The sequence below is a fragment of the Myotis daubentonii genome, chromosome 14 (assembly GCF_963259705.1).
Source record: "Myotis daubentonii chromosome 14, mMyoDau2.1, whole genome shotgun sequence".
NCBI classification, from domain to species: Eukaryota; Metazoa; Chordata; class Mammalia; order Chiroptera; family Vespertilionidae; genus Myotis; species Myotis daubentonii.
The window spans coordinates 24,103,372-24,122,116 of record NC_081853.1 but is presented as its reverse complement, the minus strand read 5'-3'; the positions used below and the strand labels follow the sequence as shown (position 1 = coordinate 24,122,116).

The 18,745-nt window shown below is 51.9% G+C and overlaps 1 protein-coding gene across 2 annotated transcripts in view; it reads right to left on the bottom strand.

Moving 5' to 3' along the window:
• Positions 1 to 2,233: 2,233 nt before the first annotated feature.
• SLC6A11 (solute carrier family 6 member 11) overlaps positions 2,234 to 18,745 on the bottom strand; it is a 108,613-nt gene continuing 92,101 nt past the window's right edge. Inside the window, exons 8-15 of one of the 2 annotated variants that reach the window (XR_009448516.1) lie at positions 18,517 to 18,641; positions 16,610 to 16,722; positions 14,248 to 14,385; positions 11,364 to 11,466; positions 10,491 to 10,591; positions 9,364 to 9,534; positions 3,306 to 5,054; positions 2,234 to 3,254 (exon numbers count right to left, since the gene is read on the bottom strand). Coding sequence is in view for 1 of the 2 variants with exons in the window: in XM_059663578.1 (XP_059519561.1) it covers positions 4,902 to 5,054; positions 9,364 to 9,534; positions 10,491 to 10,591; positions 11,364 to 11,466; positions 14,248 to 14,385; positions 16,610 to 16,722; positions 18,517 to 18,641 (904 nt within the window). In the remaining variant the exon portion in view is untranslated. Of the gene's footprint in view, positions 5,055 to 9,363; positions 9,535 to 10,490; positions 10,592 to 11,363; positions 11,467 to 14,247; positions 14,386 to 16,609; positions 16,723 to 18,516; positions 18,642 to 18,745 lie in introns of both variants that reach the window. The other variant, XM_059663578.1, reaches the window with a different exon arrangement.

Below are 18,745 nucleotides of genomic sequence, written 5' to 3'. Positions count from 1 at the left end.
GCTGCTGCCCTATGGAGCACCCACTCTGTGCCAAGACCTGCACCAGGTGCCATCCCTGATGAGCATGCTCCCCGTGCTCTAGCGAAGAGATTGGGGGGGCCACCCCAGCCTCACAGCAGGTAAAGTTGTATTAGTAGACTGAGGATGGGGAGGACTTCTATTTCCACCCTCTGCCTCCAAAGTCATTTCTTTACTTTTTCTCCGGCTATTCCCTCATCTCAAGTGCCCTCCCCTGCCTGGAGGACTCTCCCCATCCCTCAGGTGCGGCTCAAGTCCCACATCCTTGGTTAGGTGGTTGGGTATGTGAGCTCTATTTAGACCCAGCAAACCAGGTCCCACACAGCTCCTCTGCCTTCAGGTATATCTGATATCTCCTTGGGCAATTTATTTAGTCTCTAAACCTTAGTTTCTTTATATGAAAAATATTAGTAATACTTACCTCTTAGATTTGTTGTGAGGCTCCTATGAGGTAATGCACACATGATACCTGGAACATAGTAGGTATTCAATAAAGTTTAAAAAAATATATTTTAAAATGTTTTTTATTGATTTTAGAGAGCGAGGAAGGGAGAGGGAGAAGCATCAATGATGAGGATCACTGATTGGCTGCCTTCTGCATGCCCCCCACTGGGGACTGGGCCCACAACCCGAGCTTGTGCCCTGACTAGGAGTTGAACCGTGACCTCCTGGTTCATAAGTCGATGCTCAACCACTGAGTGACACTGGCCAGGCCAATAAACAGTTCTTATTGCTACCCCTAGCATCCCCTGAGCTCTGGGTTCCTGCTTATAGTTTCTTATGGGGGTGGCTCTGACACTTCAGCTAGCCTGGAAGCTCTGAGAGAAGTGCATGCATTACTTCTCCGAGTATACCCCACAAAGTGGGCCTCATTCAAGAGCGGCAGAGAAGGTCAGGAGTTGGCAACAAGGACTGACTTTGCTCCCTTGTGAGTAATGAGGGGCCCAGACCAAGGGCTTATTTGATTTTTAACAGCATGAGACGGAGCAGGGGGCTGAGTATGAAACGGTGCAGAGGACTTCCAGGGGAGTCTGAACCAGCTATGCTCCCTATCTGGGTCTCATTTTCTTGCCATTCTATCTATGGCTAAACTGAGGCCCAGAGAAGTGGGTAGACTTGTACTGTGCCACACTATAGAGCTTAAGAAACCAAGGCCGGCAAGGGAAGAGCCTAGAGCCAAACCTAGGCTGCATGCTCTGAATCCTCACCTCGTTCTCCCCCACCTTGCCTGCCTCACACATGCAGGTCTGCCTATGAGGACAGGTGCATGAGCTTTGTGGAAGCTATTGCTGTTGCTATTGTGAAGGGGATTTGCAGCACAAGACACAGTAAGGCATAGTGATCACGACTGGGTTTTGAGGTCCGACAGACCTGACTTCTCTTTCTGGTCCTGCTGTTTACTAGCTGTGTGACTCTGGGCAAAGGGCTTGACTTCTCTGTGCTCAATTTCCCCTATCTGTAATGTGGGAAAAATCTAGAAATATAAAAGCCTAAGCGACCTTTACGACCGAACGACCGGAATAACTGGAATGACCGGTCGACCAGTCGCTATGATGCGCACTGACCACCAGGGGGCAGACACTCAACGAAGGAGCTGCCCCCTGGTGGTCAGTGCGCTCCCACAGCCAACCTCCCACAGGCAGCCAACCTCTCCTGGTCACTCCCTCCGGCCGGCAAACCTCCCACGGTTCCCCCACCCCCCCCCCCCCCCGCATCCGGCAGGCCCCGTCCAGCAGCTGGCAGGCCCCATCCGGTAGTCAGCAGGCCCCCAGGCCCTGGCCTGCAGCCCCAGGCCCTGGCTGGCAGCCGTCAGGCCCTGGCCGGCAGCTGGCAGGTCCTGGCCAGCCCGGCCCCGATTGCGACTGTGCGAGACAACCCCAATAGGCCCTGATGTCCGGCCAGGCCTAGGGACCCCACCCATGCACGGATTTCATACACTAGGCCTCTAGTAATAAATAGAGTGGGGGAAGTGCCTCCTTTATGGGGTTATTGTGAGGATTAATCAGATAGCTTATAAAGCACGTAGCACACAGTGGACATTCAATGCATGGCAAACATGAGGAAGAAAGTGTGATCTGAAACACCCCTGAGTGTTTCCAGTTTGTAATCCTGAGTTGAGGCTGCAACCTCCAAATAAGGAACCAAGACACTTTTGCAGGAATAGCAGGGAGGCAATAAAAAACGGGAAGAAAATCGAAAGCGTATCACTTTGCTCATAGTTTGTTCATTCCTTTAATTTTTAAAAATGAGTAAGCAGACAACGCTGTGCCCTTTGAATACCCAATAAAAATGTTCATTACGTAAAACAGTACAACCTTTTTCATTTTTAATAATACTGTAAATATCTCAGAAAGGATGTATTGTTTCTAATGAATATCAAAAAAGTCTTCACAATGATGCTTCCCTCGCCCCCACATTTCCCTCCCCACCCCCCACAAAGTCACCCAAATACTAGTAGGAAATTACAAAAAACAAAGAACACAGGCCCGCCCTCCGCCCTGCCCTGTTAGTCGTGTTAAGTGAGTGAGATGTTAAGTGGTGATGTATGTACAGTGCAGTGCGTGCCAGGAGGCTGCGGGCTGAGCGTCCGTGGGAGCCGTGGGGGGAGAGCCGTAGCAGCAGCAGCAGGGAGTCGCCCTCCCCAGGACCTGTTGGGAGAAGAGCAGACAACAGCGGACACGAGCAGGGGGCCCAGCGGAGCCCTGATCTTCCTGGGTCCATTTCCTGGGTCCACCAGATCTAAGAGCTCAGGGAGGGGCCAGGCAGGCCTGGCTGTGTGCAAAAGGGGAACCAGAGCCAGGTGTCCCACCTGCCTGGACAGCACTGGACATCCCTCTCAGCAAACGTGGGCTCAGATGGGTGCAGTGCCCAGAGCAGAGAAGCTGGGAGCTTGGGAACTTTCGGATGAGTCAATTGCACAGGTTTGTTACAGGAAACGTAAGCCTCAGTGTGGACAAAGCTTGCATTTCCACCAAATAAAATTGGGAGCATAAAGGAAAAGGATAAAGAATGCACCTTCCACCCTGGCTGGTTTGCTCAGTGGTCAGAGCGTCTGCCCATGGACTGCAGGGTTGTGGGTTTGATTCCTGGTCAAGGGCACCTACCTTGGTTGCAGGTCAATCCCTGGCCCAGGTTGGGGCACGTGCAGGAGGCAACCAGTCGACGTATCTCTCTCACATCGATATCTCTCTCTCTCTCTCTCTCTCTCTCTCTCTCTCTCTCTCTCTCTCTCTCTCCTCTCTCTCTCCCTCTCTCTCTCCCTCCCTCTCTTTCTCTCCCCCTTCCACTCTCTCTAAAGATCAATGGAAAAAATATCCTTGGGTGAGGATTAAAAAAAAAGAAAGAAGAATGCACTTTCCCTTTCCGCAAATAAGGGAAATCCAAGGTAGAGGCTTGATGTAAAATCCAATTAAAGAAAAAGGAGAGCGATCATCCAGAGAGCTATGGAAGGAGCCAGCCTCCCCCAGAGCCCGGCCTGCACAGAGGAGGGGCAGGCAGCCCAGGCTGCCCTTCGTGAGCACTGAGGCTTCTCAGCACCTGGGAGAGAGGCTGCAGGAAGGCTCCCCAGAAAAGGGTGGGGAAGAAGCTTCCTCAAGGTTCCAAGGTTCTGCTGGTGACAGGAAGGAGGGGGAGGAACGGAGGTATCAGGATGGCAGAGGAGAGAGGAGGGCCTGCCCGGGACAGCCAGGGGGAGAAGATGTGGCAGGGGCTGGAGGATGAAACCAGGCTCCAGGCCCCCACAACTCCTTCTCCTGAGTGGCTGGGGGAACGTCCTACAGTGCAGGTCCTTCCTGGCTGGGACATCGGCGGGATGTGCAGCTGCAAGAAGAATAGAGGCTGCTTCCTAAGCCTGAGAACCAGCGCCCAGGCAACCCCAGCCAGCGCCACTGCCGGTGGAGAGGCAGAGCTGAGGGTGAGAGAGGCAGAGCTGAGGGTGAGAGGCAGAGCTGAGGGTGAGAGAGGCAGAGCTGAGGGTGAGAGAGGCAGAGCAGGAGGAGCCCGACAGGGGTCAGAACATGGCTGGTCTCCAGAGGACGGACCACTCACGGGTGAAATCAAACTAGAGTTTTGGGGAAAACATACATCACCACCACACTGTTTCCATGATAAACCTGATTTAAAACAAGCCGGTGGAGGGTGGGTGCAAGGATGACTACCTGAGAGTCTTCAGAAGCATCCAAGATGAATGGCAGATCTGCAAGCCAGCAAGGCATCAGCAAGAATCCCCCAGAGAGGTGCCAGGCAGGGAAGGACCTGGGGACCGCCTGGCCCAGCCCTCGCATTCAGGAGACAGGGAAACCGGCCCAGGGAGTGGAAGGGCGTGCCCAAGTCACTCAGTAGGACCAGGGGACTTTTTCTTCTTGGGACACAGCCTTGCTGTCTGCAAACCCACTGCTAAGAGGTTGGGGATGGGGAAGGGAGGGTTTGAAGGAAAAGCCCCCCACTCCTGGAGGTGGTGAGGAGGGGGGCAGCAAAGGGCAGGGACAAACATGGGGCATGGACTGGCTGAATAAAAGGCCGACAGGAGGACAGGCATCGCTCCCACCCCACCCGCCCACAGCCTGAGTATAAAAATTTGATCATATGATACATTTTTTTTTCTTAACCCCTAGAAAACACCAGTTAAAAGTGTCCTAGCACAAGATTCCGCTAGTCCCTGTACAGTATTAACTCTGCGTAATGTTACTTACATGATAATTGGGGGCGAGGAGGGGAATGTGACTTTAAAACAGTGTACACAGCCACCTTAAAATTAACTTGTTAATAAGTCCTGTGCAAAACGAGCAAGCCTCTACCATTAGGTGAAGTACGCTTTCAGGCGCTCTCTCATACCCCCGGGGAAGGAGAAGGAAGCAGAGGCATCCGAGGTGGCGGGTGGACACTCAGAAGTGCGTCTCCTTCTCTGTGATGGCGGCAATGGTCCCATCGCCCTTGAGTTTGGCGTCACAGTCATTAACCATCACCGTCCGTGGGCCGGCCCCAAGCTTGCCTCTCATTTTCAGATCAGCACTGGGGATCACCAACTTCCGGAATTTCTAGGTGGTTGGAGTGGAGGGAGAAGAGCTGTGTGAGAGTGGTTGCCAGGGCCCTGGGGCCCGCCTTGGCCTCTCCCAGCCTCACGGTGAACGCGGGGGTTGGGGAGTGGGTAGAGGGATAGCTTGGAGTAATCAGATTGAGGTCCAGGCCCCAGTTCTGCCACTGAGAGCTTTCCTGGATAGTGAATTGAGCTCCCTGGGACTCAGTTTCCACGTCCAGAAAATGGGGACAATGGAGATACCCACTCCTGGCATTTGGTAAGGAGTAGGGGGTGCTGAAGTGCTTAGCCTGTACCTGGCCCGCTGTAGGTGACTAGGATGGGAGAGCTGCAATCAGGGCCGACTGCCCCACCCCTTCCCTCTGAAGAGACAGAGCAGCTGGTCCGAATCGCTGAGCGGCCACTCACTATCTGTTTTGGGCAAGTCATTTAACTTCTGTGAGCTTCCTTTTCCTCATCTGTGGAATGGGGTAACAGTACCTGCTGGCAGAGCTATTGTGAGGGTGAGCGAAGGCATCTCTAGGGCTTTCTATAACGACTGCTGGATAAATGGAAGCATTTCCCACAAAAGGGATGTCCTCATGCTGCCACCACCCAGTGGAGCATGTGTGTGTGCCACTGCTCCCTGGGCCGCAACTGGAAGGTGCAGAACTATCACTAGTGCCAACACTCAAAGCCACAGCCTCATCCACCTTGTAGTGTGGCCGGCACCGGGCTGGGCACGAATGGAATGGCTATTGCCCCACTATACTGATGAGGAAGTGGAGGCCACAGGCAGACTCACTCCTGCCACCACAGCCCCGCCTTGGGGGTCCCATACCTCAGCTTCCTGTGCATCCCCTAGGTCCCTCAAGGGAAGAAACCAGGCCAGGATTTAAGAGATCTTTCCTGGGCATAAACCCTTTCCCCAGAAAGGCTGGGAAGACGTTTGGGTGACTGATTTCTCGTGATCAAGGTTCTGTTTTCTCTTTCAGATCCTGCCAGGCCGAAGAGGCTGAACCTATGTTGCCCAAGTGGGGTTAACAGGCACGGCACCACCAGATCTACCATTTAACCGGGGCACAAAAATGACATCTCTGTGTCTCAGTTTCCTCAGGCGTCAAAGGGGGATAATTCTGGTACATGCCTTCTAGGATTATCCCCAGGCTCAGATTAGTTGATTTAGCCACAAATTAGCACAGGATATCTATATTCACAGCAATTCTCTGAGGTAAGGGCTATTGACCCCAATTTTCCTTCCAGATCCTTCTTGCCAGTTGGCAGAGCCTTCTGGAAATGGAGGGGGGTAGATGAACTGACACAAGCTCTCCCAGTAGGGAAGGGCTGGAAATCTCCGAAGACTTCACTGTCTTTCATAAGCCCCTTCTCTGTGCAGCAGATATGAGAGCTTAGCGAGACAGAGGGAGCTCAGCAAAGTGGCCGCTCCCTCCTCTCTCCCTCCCCTCCAAAGCAGGCCTGAAAAAACCTGGAGAACTCTTCAGGGGACACTGGCATTTCTAAATACCGAAAGGCCGCTGGGAGGCTGGGTGGGGCCTGTGGTGGCCGAGGTGTTAGGGCTGCAGGCCCACTCTCCCCTGGATATGTTTGGTCCCAAATCAGAATTGACCAACTGCCCTTGACCCACATTTCCTGCAGGTGCCGAGGAGCCTGACTCACCCTGGGAGCACAAGCAGGCTTGCTCCTTTGGGCTGGATGCATAGCTTTTTCTGGAGCCCAGGCCCCTTGGTGAGCAAGCAGGCTAAGTGAAGCCGATTCTGAATAAGCAATCACATTCGGGTGTCTACACACACCCCCTCACCCCTATCTCCCACTGACCTTGTTCTGGGAGATCAAGGTCACCCCCCGAGATCCCTGGCGTGATAAGGCCCACAAATGAGTGCAGCCAGCTGAGTAGAGAAATGAGCCCGTAAAAATCAGGGGATGAGAGCACAGACTTCCCAGCCTCTGCTTCACCCCTTAGAGGCTGTGTGCCCTTGGGAAAGTTGCTTCACTTCTCTGTGCTTCAGCTTCCTCATCTGTGAAATGGGGACAGTAAGAGCTTGCACCTCATAAGACTGCTATGAGGATTAAATGTCTCGGTGCTTGTAAATGGCTTAGAATAGTGTCTGGCACACTGCAGTTTGCTAACTGAGCGAGAAACTGACTCAAACCATCTGATCCGCCAGCAGGTGGGAAATGAGAGTAAACAGAGAGCGAGTGTTCTGGAAATAAGATGGCTTGGGTTATAATTCAGTCCGCCACCAAGAGACCACATAATGCACCATTCCACTGAGAGGAAGTGTCCAGAACAGGCAAATCCGTGGAGACATGTGGTTGTCTGGGGGTGGGAACAGGGTTAACTGTGAATGGGCTGGTGGGATCTTATTAGGGTGAAGAAAATATTGTAAAACTGATTCATGGAGATAAATGCACTATGCTGAAAGTCACTAAAAAATCATTGAATTGTACTCCCCAAATGCGTGAATTTTATCATACTTAAACATACTTCAATACCATTATTTGACAATTTTTGGTTTCCACTACAGAAAGTAGTATGGAGTGTCCTCAAAAAATTAAAAGTAGAACTACTACATGATCCAGAAATTCCACTTCTGGGTATTTATCTGAAGAAAAGAAAAATACTAGCTTGGAAAGATATATGCACCCCATGTTCATCACAGCATTATTTACAAAAGCTAAGATATGAAAGAAACCTAAGTGTACATCAATGAACGAATAAAGAAAATGTCACACACACACACACACACACACACACACACACACACACGAATGTTATTCAGCCATAGAAAAGGAAATCTTGCTATTTGTGACAACATGGATGGAACTTGAGGATATTATGCTAAGTGGAATAAGTCAGAGAAAGCTAAATACCAAATGATTTCACTTATATGTGGAATCTAAAAAAAAACACAAAAAAACAACCGAGTTCACAAATGCAGAGGACAGATTAGTGGGTGTGCAAAATGGGTGAAGGGGGTCAGAGAATACACACTTTCAGCTATAAAATAAGTAAGGCTTGGGGATGTAACGTACATGGTGACTTCAGTTAATTAATACCGTGTTTGCATATTTGAAAGTTGATAAGAGAGCATCTCTTAAAAGTTTTCATCACAAGAAGAAAACTGTAACTATGAGCAGCATCGAACAGACTGTCAAACTACAGCGGGAAGGCTGGGAGGGTTGGGGGCGGGATGGGGGGTAAGAGATCAACCGGAGGACTTGTACGCATGCATATAAATGCATATAAGCATAACCAATGGACACAAGACACTGGGGGGTAGGGGAGGCCGGGGGAATGTCAAGGGGGGCGGGGAAGGAGACATATGTAATACTCTTTGTAATACTTTAAGCAATAAAACAAAATTAAAAAAAAAGAAAACTGTAACTCTGTGTAGTGATGGATGTTAACTAGACTTAATGGGATCCATTATGTTGTACACCTGAAATGAGTATAATGTATACCAACTACATCTCAATAAAAAATTTTGGTTTAGCCCTAGCCGATTTGGCTCAGTGGATAGAGCATCGGCCTGCGGACTCAAGGGTCCTGGGTTCGATTCTGGTCAAGGGCATGTACCTCCCCAGTAGGAGGTGTGCAGGAGGCAGCTGATCGATGTTTCTCTCTCACCGATGTTTCTAACTCTATCCCTCTCCCTTCCTCTCTGTAAAAATCAATAAAATATATATTTTTTAAAAAATTTTGGTTTGTTAATTTTTGGCTGTGTGACAATTTCTCTGAGCTTCAGTTTCTTTACCTATTAAACCAGAAAATGATGCCAGCACTCTGATTTGCTCTGCGGACTAAAGGAGAAAACCTGGCAGGGTGATGACATGGAATAGGTAGCAGTCTCCAAATATTAGGTCCTCTTCCCTTGCCCTGGGAATGGGGTCCTTAATGCATTAACGAAACAGCAAGCGCTAACCTGGTCACTCTCTGTTCCAGATCCTGGTCTAAGTGCTTTCCCTATATGAACTCAGAGAGTCCTCACAAAAACCTCTGTAAGTTTGGGACTATCACTGTCCCCATTCTACAGATGAGGAAACTGAGGCTGAGCTCAGAGAAGCAGGCTCAACCCCGCTTCTGCGTAGTGGTCACGATGAACACCTATCAAGGAGGATCTGACTTCGCTGAGAGACATATGGGAGGTTGCTCTCATCCCCCCCCATTGCCCAGATGAGGAAGCTGAGACCCAGAGAAGTGCCCACGGACTCAACCCTGCTCACCAGCCTGTCCAAGGCAGAGCCAAGCTCCGCCCTACACCTCAGGCCTCTCGGGCCACCCTGCTGACTCTTTCTTCCTCCCCTCTCACCTCGAGCAGCGTCCCCTCTGTCTTCCACAGCTTGATGACGATCCAGAGGGGGATGCAGAGCATGGAGGACAGGGCCATGAGCCAGCCTATGCCGTAGCCCCAGGCGGGGTAGGTGTAGACGTTGTTATACTTGAGGGGCTTGTACTTGACCAGAAAGAAGATGAAGATGCTCTGCGGAGAGATGGAGAGAGGTCCCTGGGGTCCGTGTGCAGGAGGCCAGGAGTGGAGAGGACCCACCCCATGGGACAGCCTTGGAGAGGCAAGGCTCTGCCCTGGTCCACAGGGAATTTGAGGCCCATCCCACCAACGTAAGACACACAGGGAAAGGACCCCCCACAGATCCCAGGACCTCACTGGGGCTGTGGGACTCTTCCACCTCCCCCCCCCCCCGCCCCCCGGAGCCTCTGCCCAATCAGGATTTTTATTTTTTTAAAATATATTTTATTGATTTTTTACAGAGAGGAAGGGAGAGAGATAGAGAGTTAGAAACATCAATCAGCTGCCTCCTGCACACCTCCTACTGGGGATGTGCCTGCAACCAAGGTACATGCCCTTGACCGGAATCGAACCTGGGATCCTTCAGTCCGCAGGCCGACGCCCTATCCACTGAGCCAAACCGGTTACGGCAGGATTTTTATTTTTCCTAGCTCTTTCTTGGGACTGGTTTCAAAGCAGCCTTTCAGAACTACAATGGTCGGTGAAGATGCTTTCAGATACTTCCAGTGCCAAGAACTGGGTGAAGAGCAATGGGTTGTTTCTTATTCAACATCAGGTCATGAAGGCCTCTGATTCCACGGTCCAGTCAGAGGGCAGAGGGGGAGCCCCAACGCTACCCTCAGTTGTGCTGCTTTCGGAGTTAACAACAGAGCCAAATGCCTCTCGTAGAGGCAGGTCACAGCCACCCAGTTGCAAGTACAGAGCCTGAGGCTCTGAGAAGGGGGGTGACTTGCTTAGAGTTGAGCAAGCTGGTGGCAGAGCACGGACCTCAGGGAGAGGCCCCTCCCTCGCCAAGCCCAGGTGCTTCAGACTTTCTGAGCGCACAGAGGGTCACCCAGGTGATGTCACCTCCTCAGTTCTAGCTCAGCCAGGTCTGGAGTGGAAAGGAGGGTGGGTGTGTGGTCGCTTACCGCACAGATCCCGGGGGTCACGACCTTCCAGCACCATTTAATGAGTGACAATGGCCGGTAGCCAATCATGTCTTCGATGTTGTCATAGAAGCGGTTGCTTCCTGTTCAGAATAAAACAGGCACACACCCGAGAATTTGTACAAGACTCAGAGGGAAGGCTAGAAGGGTTTGCTTTCCCCAGCTGGACACAGACAAATCATGGCAGGGACCTGGTTCATTACTGCTTAAAACTCCCAAGACGTTATACCTATGTGAGGTTTCGGGATGAACTACAGAAGGAGGGATTCTGATCTGCTATTGGAAGGATCCCTCCTGACCTTGGACAGTGAAGCCCAGGAAACGGTGAGGAGTCTGTGGGAGAGAGGTGGAAAGTGGTCTCTGGAGAAGCAGGGTGAGGTGCTGGCTGACTTGCATGGAGGCCAGGGCCTGGCTGGGCTGCTAATGAGCAGAGTAGCTGCAAGGGCCAAGTTCACAGTAGGAATATCCATCATCATCAAATGTCCAACTCGTTCCAGGAACAGGAGGACCAGAAGACAGGTATTTACTGAGGCCAGGCAATGTGCTGCCTGCTTTGCCTACATTATCTCCTACTTGGAGACATAATGATGACCCCATTCTGCAGATGGGAAAACTGAGTCTCAGGGTAAAAGAATTGGCCCAAGGTCATAGTCCCTAAACCTGAAACCCCTCTCTGTGTTGTGGGGATATAGAAGCAGGAATGTAGGAAGGGTCAAGGAGTCTCTGAGGGGAAGGAGGATGAGGTTGACATTGATGGAGGTGGGCCACAGAGAACCTGAGCCCACTCCTGCTGTGGGCGCCTGTGTCCTGGGCACTGATGCCACTGAAGTGTGGGCGGGCTTGGCTGTGACTCACCGTACACCCAGCCGATGCAGACACACTCAAAGATGGCCACAAAGAGAAGGCACATCCCACTGGCGGCATAGGAGTCAAAGAGCTGGAAGATGTACATGCCACCCTATGGGGTGAGAGGACAGACACATGGACAGAGAAAAGGACAGACACATGAGGGAGCAGGATCAGCCAGCTGGCCTTGGGAAGGGCCCTCTGCTCTGTCTTGTGCCTACCATCAGCCAGGAGTCACATCCACCAGGGCAGACTGCTTCCCCCTAATCCCTAGAACATTGCACCCTCTGCCCCTGGGCACCCCTAAGACACCATCATCTGGGAATTGCTGGGATCATAATGATTTTTCTTGTCTTTGCTCCCCAATGCTAGAAACAACACAGGAAATCAGAGACTGGAGGTTGGGCAGCCTTAGCACCTCTCCCTAATGGTGCTAACAACCTCCCTGCCTCCTCCCCAGCCTCAACCTCGCCAATCCTTCTGTGCACCAGCTTTCACAGGGACCTTGCTAATATGCAAATGCAGCCATGCCACTCCACAGTTTGATATTGCCCGTTGGCTTCCTTAAGCCTGCCAATCAGGACCGCTCTCCTCACTTGGCCTCACCACCCCTTACCACCAGCCACCCTCAACATGCTCCCTCCTGGACAGACTGAGGCAGTCTCACTGCTCTGCCTTTGAACATGCTGCTCCCTTTCACTTGTAAGTTCCTTCAAAACTCAGCTCAAATGCTACCTCCTCCAAGAAGCCCTCCCTGATAGCCTCATTATTTCTTTGGGCTTCCACAGCATGTTTTTATGAACTTAGAATTTAAAAAAGTATTCCCCTTTTAGTTGGTGCTGAGCGCCGGCTGGGAAGGCACATCAGTCCTCTTTATGGCCCTCATTACAGAGCCTGGCTCACAGCAGGTCCCCTGTAAGTGCAAACTGAATTGTGTAGAGTGAGAGACCATGGAGGAGGGACTCTGACTGGCTTGTCTACACTGTGTCCCCGTTTTGGCCCAGGCTTGGCACATCGAGGTGTGCAGGCAATTTTTATAGGAATGACCTGGGCCAGTTCTGTAATATACAAATCTGTGATGATTAAGTTCAGTGGGAGGCCCAGGAGGTGCACACTCAGCTGACCTATTACAGGGCAGGCACTATTGTCATCCCCAATGTGCACATGGAAAAACGGAGCCACAGAGCAGTGAGAACACTTGTTGAACATCGTCCAGCTAGCCAGTCATAGGGCTGAGGAGTGAACCCAGGTGGCCATGCCCTTAACCACCCACTATACTGCCTCGGTGGAACATAAGACATTTGTGGCCTATTTTTTCCCTAGAGCTGAGCTTTAAATGTCTATAAATGAGGGAGAAGCTCTTGCCAGCAATTACGGTGAAGGCCGAGGCCGACACGGCCCATTTGGCAATTTGAACTTCCCCTGTGTGATTGCACCGATATTCCTCTGTGGAGGCAGAAGGGCGACATGCGAAGTCATGGTCTCAGGCAGCCAAGTGTTGGCTTCCTGCAGGGCCCTGGGGGCTGCCAGGCACCCTTGGGCAGCCCGAGGCTTCAGGTGGAGGGCAGACATGAAGGCTCCGAGAGCTGGTGGTGCCCAGGGCCAGAGGCCACAAAGACCTTGCATTGCCTGCGCCAAGTCAGTGCTGCCCATGCCAATGCCTGCTCTTGCAGTCTTGTCCTCATCAGCCTCTTTAACTCGTCAGGTTAACCCCTAATTTGTGTGTGACAAAAGACTCTGCATAATTAATCAGCACTTAATGAGGCCCTGCTCACAGCAGCCCCGGTTACTCTGCCTGGGGAGAAGCGAGATGGCAAGAAGAAGTGCCACACCATTCATTTGCTCAAACATTGATGATCACTCCCGTTAATGTGACAATGACTAGGAGCAGTAATCACACCAGCCACCTCACAGCAAGTGCCCACTCCAGCAGGCCCTGGGGGGCTAGAGCCAAGCAAGGTCTCTCTGTGGACCTCAGGGTCTGCTGGGGGCAACAGTGGGAGGGAGGCTGGGCTGAGCTGGGAAAGAGTGCTGTAGGGAAGGAAAGCAGAGGTGGCTTCCAGGAGGCAGCAGCATTTGGCTGAGAAGTAGAAGATGAGGAGGTTCAATGGGTGGATCTCGGTATTACAGCAGCTACTTTGACTGATTCTGCGTTTCCTCATTTCTTCCCATGTTTCTTATAAACCTCTTCTTGTCGCTAAGCAACAGGCTCTCTCTCTCTCTCTCTCTCTCTCTCTCTCTCTCTCTCTCTCTTTGCTTTTTAAATTAATTTTTTTTTAGTGAGGGAGAAAGATACCTAATGTCACCTTCCCAAGGTACTTGAAAAGTATTTATGAGCAGGATGGCTGCAGGAGGGGGAGAGAAACATGACTTTATGGTGCAGTCTTAATTTGAGGGTCATGATGAACTCCTCCTCACCCACAGGCCCACTGGAGACAAGAAGATGGGTGCACAGGAGGCCTGGAGCTAGAACACCGCGCCTGAACGTGCCAAACATCATCGTGTGTGTCTGTTCTCAGAGATGCTCCAGAAAATTCTGCTTTGAACTTTGGCCCAATAACAGTAACGAGTTGAAGTTACACGTGACTATTGGGGTGGCCCATGCATCAATCCCAGCATTCTCCTCTGTGAGCTTTATTCCTCCCTGGTCATGACAGCAGTGACCTTTAGCTGAGCATTTACACAGCAAGGCACTGTGCGGAGACTCACTGAGAACTTCTGTGAGATTCCCACAACACCCCATTGGGAAGATGAAAGACCCGAGTCACGGAGAAGGCACTAGACCTGGCTGGGTCACACAGCTACTCCATTCCAGACTAGGATATGACATCAGACCTGCCCAACCCCAAGCCCAGGCACTTCACCCCGGTGCCTGTCCTCCGTTAACACTCACCTCCGTTAACATCACGAGGCCCAGAAAATAGGAGACGACCGACAGGGCCAGGATCAGCAGCTCCCGCCGATAGCCCCTCCGGAAGACCTTCGGGTACATGTCCACCACGGCGGTCACGAGGCTTTCCACACACACAAACTGCATGGGGTAGACACGACGGTGTGAAGCCCAAGGGAAGGGGGATTTCCGTGGCCCTGGCCGTGGCGACCGCAGCACGCCGAACCCTGGGCTTCCTCCCCACGGGGCTTACCTCATGCCCACACTCACTCACAGGGACGGAGGGCCCGGGAGTGACAGCACCAATCCCAGCACTTACAGGCCTCCAGGACCCCGAGGCTCAGAGAGGGGAAGTAACCTACCCAAGGTCACTCAGCAAGGAAGTGGCAGCGTCAGGACCTGAACTGGGGTCTCCTGACTCTAGTACTCCTGCTCCCCCATGCTGCCTGCCAAAGGCCTATGTGCTGGGCCCTGTCCTGGGGTCAGTGACGTAAATGAGATCCAGCCCCTGCTTGTGAGGAAGACAGGAGTCCCGAGAGCTGAGTGCTCTGTGGGCGGCAGGCTCTGGTCAGTCTCTGCGGGCAGGCAGCGCTTGACGCCTGTGACAGTCCCCCATCCTTTGCTTCTGGGTGGAGGCAATCAGAGCTAAAGCAGCCCCCAGTCCCTGGGTTGCCATGGCGTGAGTCTGGGGTGGGGAGGGGAGGGGGAGTGAGCAGAACCATTTCTTGGTCCCAAATCCTTTATGATTCATTTTACCTCCTCAGGAAAGGCACCTGCATCCTCATTGTGCAAAGGGACTATAGCACAGAGAGGGGAAGTGATTAGCCTAGCGTTACACAGTGGGCAAGAGGTGTGGGGCAGGGACTCAAACCCAGCCCAGACCCCAAAGCCGAGGCTCTACAGCAAGGTTCATCCAGGACTGAACCCAGAGAGACATCAGAGCAGGTTCACTAACAGGCACACAGACCTGGGTGCATGTCCCTGTAAGCTACTTGGCATCTCTGAACCTCAGTTTCTTCATCTGCAAATGAGAATAACAAAAGGAGCCCCCAGCCTGTGTGGTTATTGTGACAAAGAGCTGAGGACAGAGCCCAGGCACAAAGCAAGTACAGCATGTGGGGGTGAGCAGAGCGGCCATCTGCCCTCCATGCCAAACCCCCTCACCCCCTGGCAAACACAGCATCTCAGCCCAGTTGCTGGCCCAGCTCGGCCCAGGGACTCACAGAGCCAAGGCCCCACCCCACCTCCCTGCGCCCAGGCGAGCCTGTCCCTGACGCACACAAGCCGAGACCCCTTCTGAGGCCTCTACCACAACAATGAGGGGAAGATTAGGAAGGACAATGGAGGGAACATTATCAGCAGAAACACCCGGTACTTCAGCAGCTGGGCCCGGCTTAGCAGTTTCTGAGAAACCATTCAGGGGAAGAAATTGGACTTGGATGGGTTGACAGACACACCAGCCATGGGGCTTGGTGCAAAGTGACTCGCACAAGGTCATGATGATGGGCAGCACCTTGCGATAGACCCCAGTCTGATAGAAGAGCCAGGGGTTGGCTGGAGGACATTCTCTGGGGCTCTTAGGGGAACCAGCTGCAATGGAGCAGTGGGGCAAAGGTCGATTTCTGGGACTGAAGAGCCACTGAAGGCTACAGGATTCTGGCTGAAAAACCAGGAGAGAATTGGGAGGCCAGGCTGGGGGAATGTTACAGTGTGAGAGGATGTAAGTGCATGCATCTGTGTGAGATACATGACAAACTGCTAGTCCTAACTATACACCCTTCACTGAGGAACACTGCCAAGTGTAGGGCGGGTTGAGGCAGCCCTATAGGAACTGACAACAGAAGCAGGCAGGTGAGATGTGGGGGATGGGGAGCTGGTGGTGGCACTGAGGACCAGGGGGCTGCCTGGGGGATGTCATGGTGGCCTCAATACAGAGATGGAGGAGGAGAGGAGATGCCTTTCTATGTCCCTGTGTCCTCTGTGATTTGGTTGAGACAGGGACACATGCTAGTTGGGCTAAGATATCTCTAATCACTGCCCACCTCCTGAGCATTTCTTCTGCTTTGCCAGGTGGTACCATTGGTATTTGCCAGAATGGAAGTATTTAACAGTGTTTTAAAAACTTGAACTGGGAGTTGGGAATTCCAGGTAAGGAAAAGACTGTTTGGGAAGACTTGGAGGGACCCGAGTAGCTATGTTTGCGGGTGATTGTGGAGGCCACCTAGGGGATGGAGGGTGTGCTGGCAGGAAAGCAGGGTGGGGACAAAAGGCAGGGCCCTGATGACCAGGACCAGGAGGTGGTGACTAGGCCCAAGAGCCTCCCTGCCCTCCCGGCCTGGGCTGCCCACTTCCTCCAGCACCTTACCTGGCTGTCCAGGCCCAGGAAGATGAGCATCATGAAGAACAAGGTGGCCCACAGTGGGGACAGAGGCATCATGGTGACAGCCTTGGGGTAAGCGATAAAGGCCAGGCCAGGGCCTGGAGAGGAAGCAGAGAGAGAAGGTGCTGGGTGGAGTTCAGTCCCTCATTCACTGTGATTCTAATCCATCGTGTACTGATGCTTCCTTTGTGCCAGGTGTTGCGTCTAACTCTCACTCAACTCACTTAAATCTCCCAACCACCCCAAGTGGTTGGTACTATTATGATGCCCATTTTGCAGATGAGCTAGCAGAGCCATAGAGAGGAAAGCCAGGGTCTGCAAGGGTCAGGATTCAAACCCAGGTTGGTCTAACACAGCCGTGGGCAAACTACGGCCCGCGGGCCAGATCCAGCCCGTTTGAAAGGAATCAAACTAAAAAAAAAAAAAAAAAAAAAGACCGTACCCTTTTATGTAATGATGTTTACTTTGAATTTATATTAGTTCACACAAACACTCCATCCATGCTTTTGTTCCGGCCCTCCGGTCCAGTTTAAGAACCCATTGTGGCCCTCGAGTCAAAAAGTTTGCCCACCCCTGGTCTAACACATAGACCTTTCTCTGAACAGACCTGTCTCTACTATTATCATCAGGGTGAGAAGCATTCTTATGAAAATGCAGGTTCTCAGGCCCAACCTAGATTTTCTGACGTGGTCAGTCTGTGGTGAGGCACATTCTGCCTGGCCACCAGTGGAGGACCCGAGAGAGCACCTCACAGAGGTGCTGTAAGGACTTGGTGAGGCAGCGTATGAGAAACAACCACCCCAGGACGACGCTCAACCAACTGAGCCGCACCCGTCAGGGCCCACCGGACATTCTTGTCGGTGAAAAACCATTTTAGACTTATCTGAGATGAGAATCTAACTCTATTGTGTAAACACAAACGATTTTTGTACTTTTTAATATATATTGAATTTTTCCATAATTCAAACATCATGCAAATCAAGGAAAGAATTATTCACCATTTTGCACACCTCAGTAGCAATAACCCTGCCTACAGTGTGATACAAACACACAGCAATCTATACTTAAGAATGACACGCTCATGAATCTGCATCTAGAAAAGGAAAGGGAGAAAGAGGCTCTTTGAGCAGTAGGAACAGCATGTGCAAAGGCTCTGGGGTAGGAGGAAGTGAGCTATGTCACAGAAGTGAAAGCAGGCTACTGAGGTGGGGCACAGAGAGCATGGGGGGAATGCAGCGGGTGAGGAGGGTGGGGAGGCCACAGGAGCTGGGCAATGCAGGAGCATGGGGCCATGCTAAGAGGTTAGCTCTTTGAGGAGCCAACAAAGGCTTTATATTAGAGAAGGACAGGATCAGACTGACACTGTGGAATAAATTACTCTGCAGGGTAGCATGTGGAACAGAGGGGTCACAGTGGAGGCAAGAAGGCCAGTGAAAGGTGCCTGCAGTCATCCAGGTGAGTGGTGATGGTGGTCTGGGCTGGTGAGGACAGTGGAGTTGGGGAAAAGTGGACGAAGAGGAGCAGCGTTGAGGAGGCAGAATCTACACAATGAATGGGGGTGTTTCAATGAATGCGGGCATGACTGGCATTAAGTAGATGAAGGCCAGAGAGGGCAGGCGCCCTCTGCTGCTCCCGAAAAATGTCCCACCAGAGATTATTATTTTTTAATGTTTTTATTAATTTTAGAGAGAGAGGAAGAAAGAGGGAGAGATGCTTGGATTCTGGAGTGAGGAGGTGTCAACGTTTCTCTCTCTCTGGTAATTCCCAGGATCCTATTAGAGGACAGATGGTGGATCACCTCCTGAGACCTGACCCAGGAGAATGTGCTGAGGAGAAAGATAATATTTTCAGTGTGACCACCACCCAACACCTCACCAACCTTTGGCACTTACCTGACTCTGCCACCTCGGCAATAGGTACCCCCTGCTCATATGCCATGAAGCCCAGGACCGAGAAGATGGCAAAGCCGGCCACGAAGCTGGTTCCGCTGTTCAGACAACAGAGCATGATGCAGTCCCTGTGGGGAAGCAGCGAGAGGGGCTCAGGTCAGAGGGGGTGGCACAGGCTGGAACATTCTGTCTGAGCACCATGCTGTCTTATGTGTGGGCAGGGCAGTGAGGG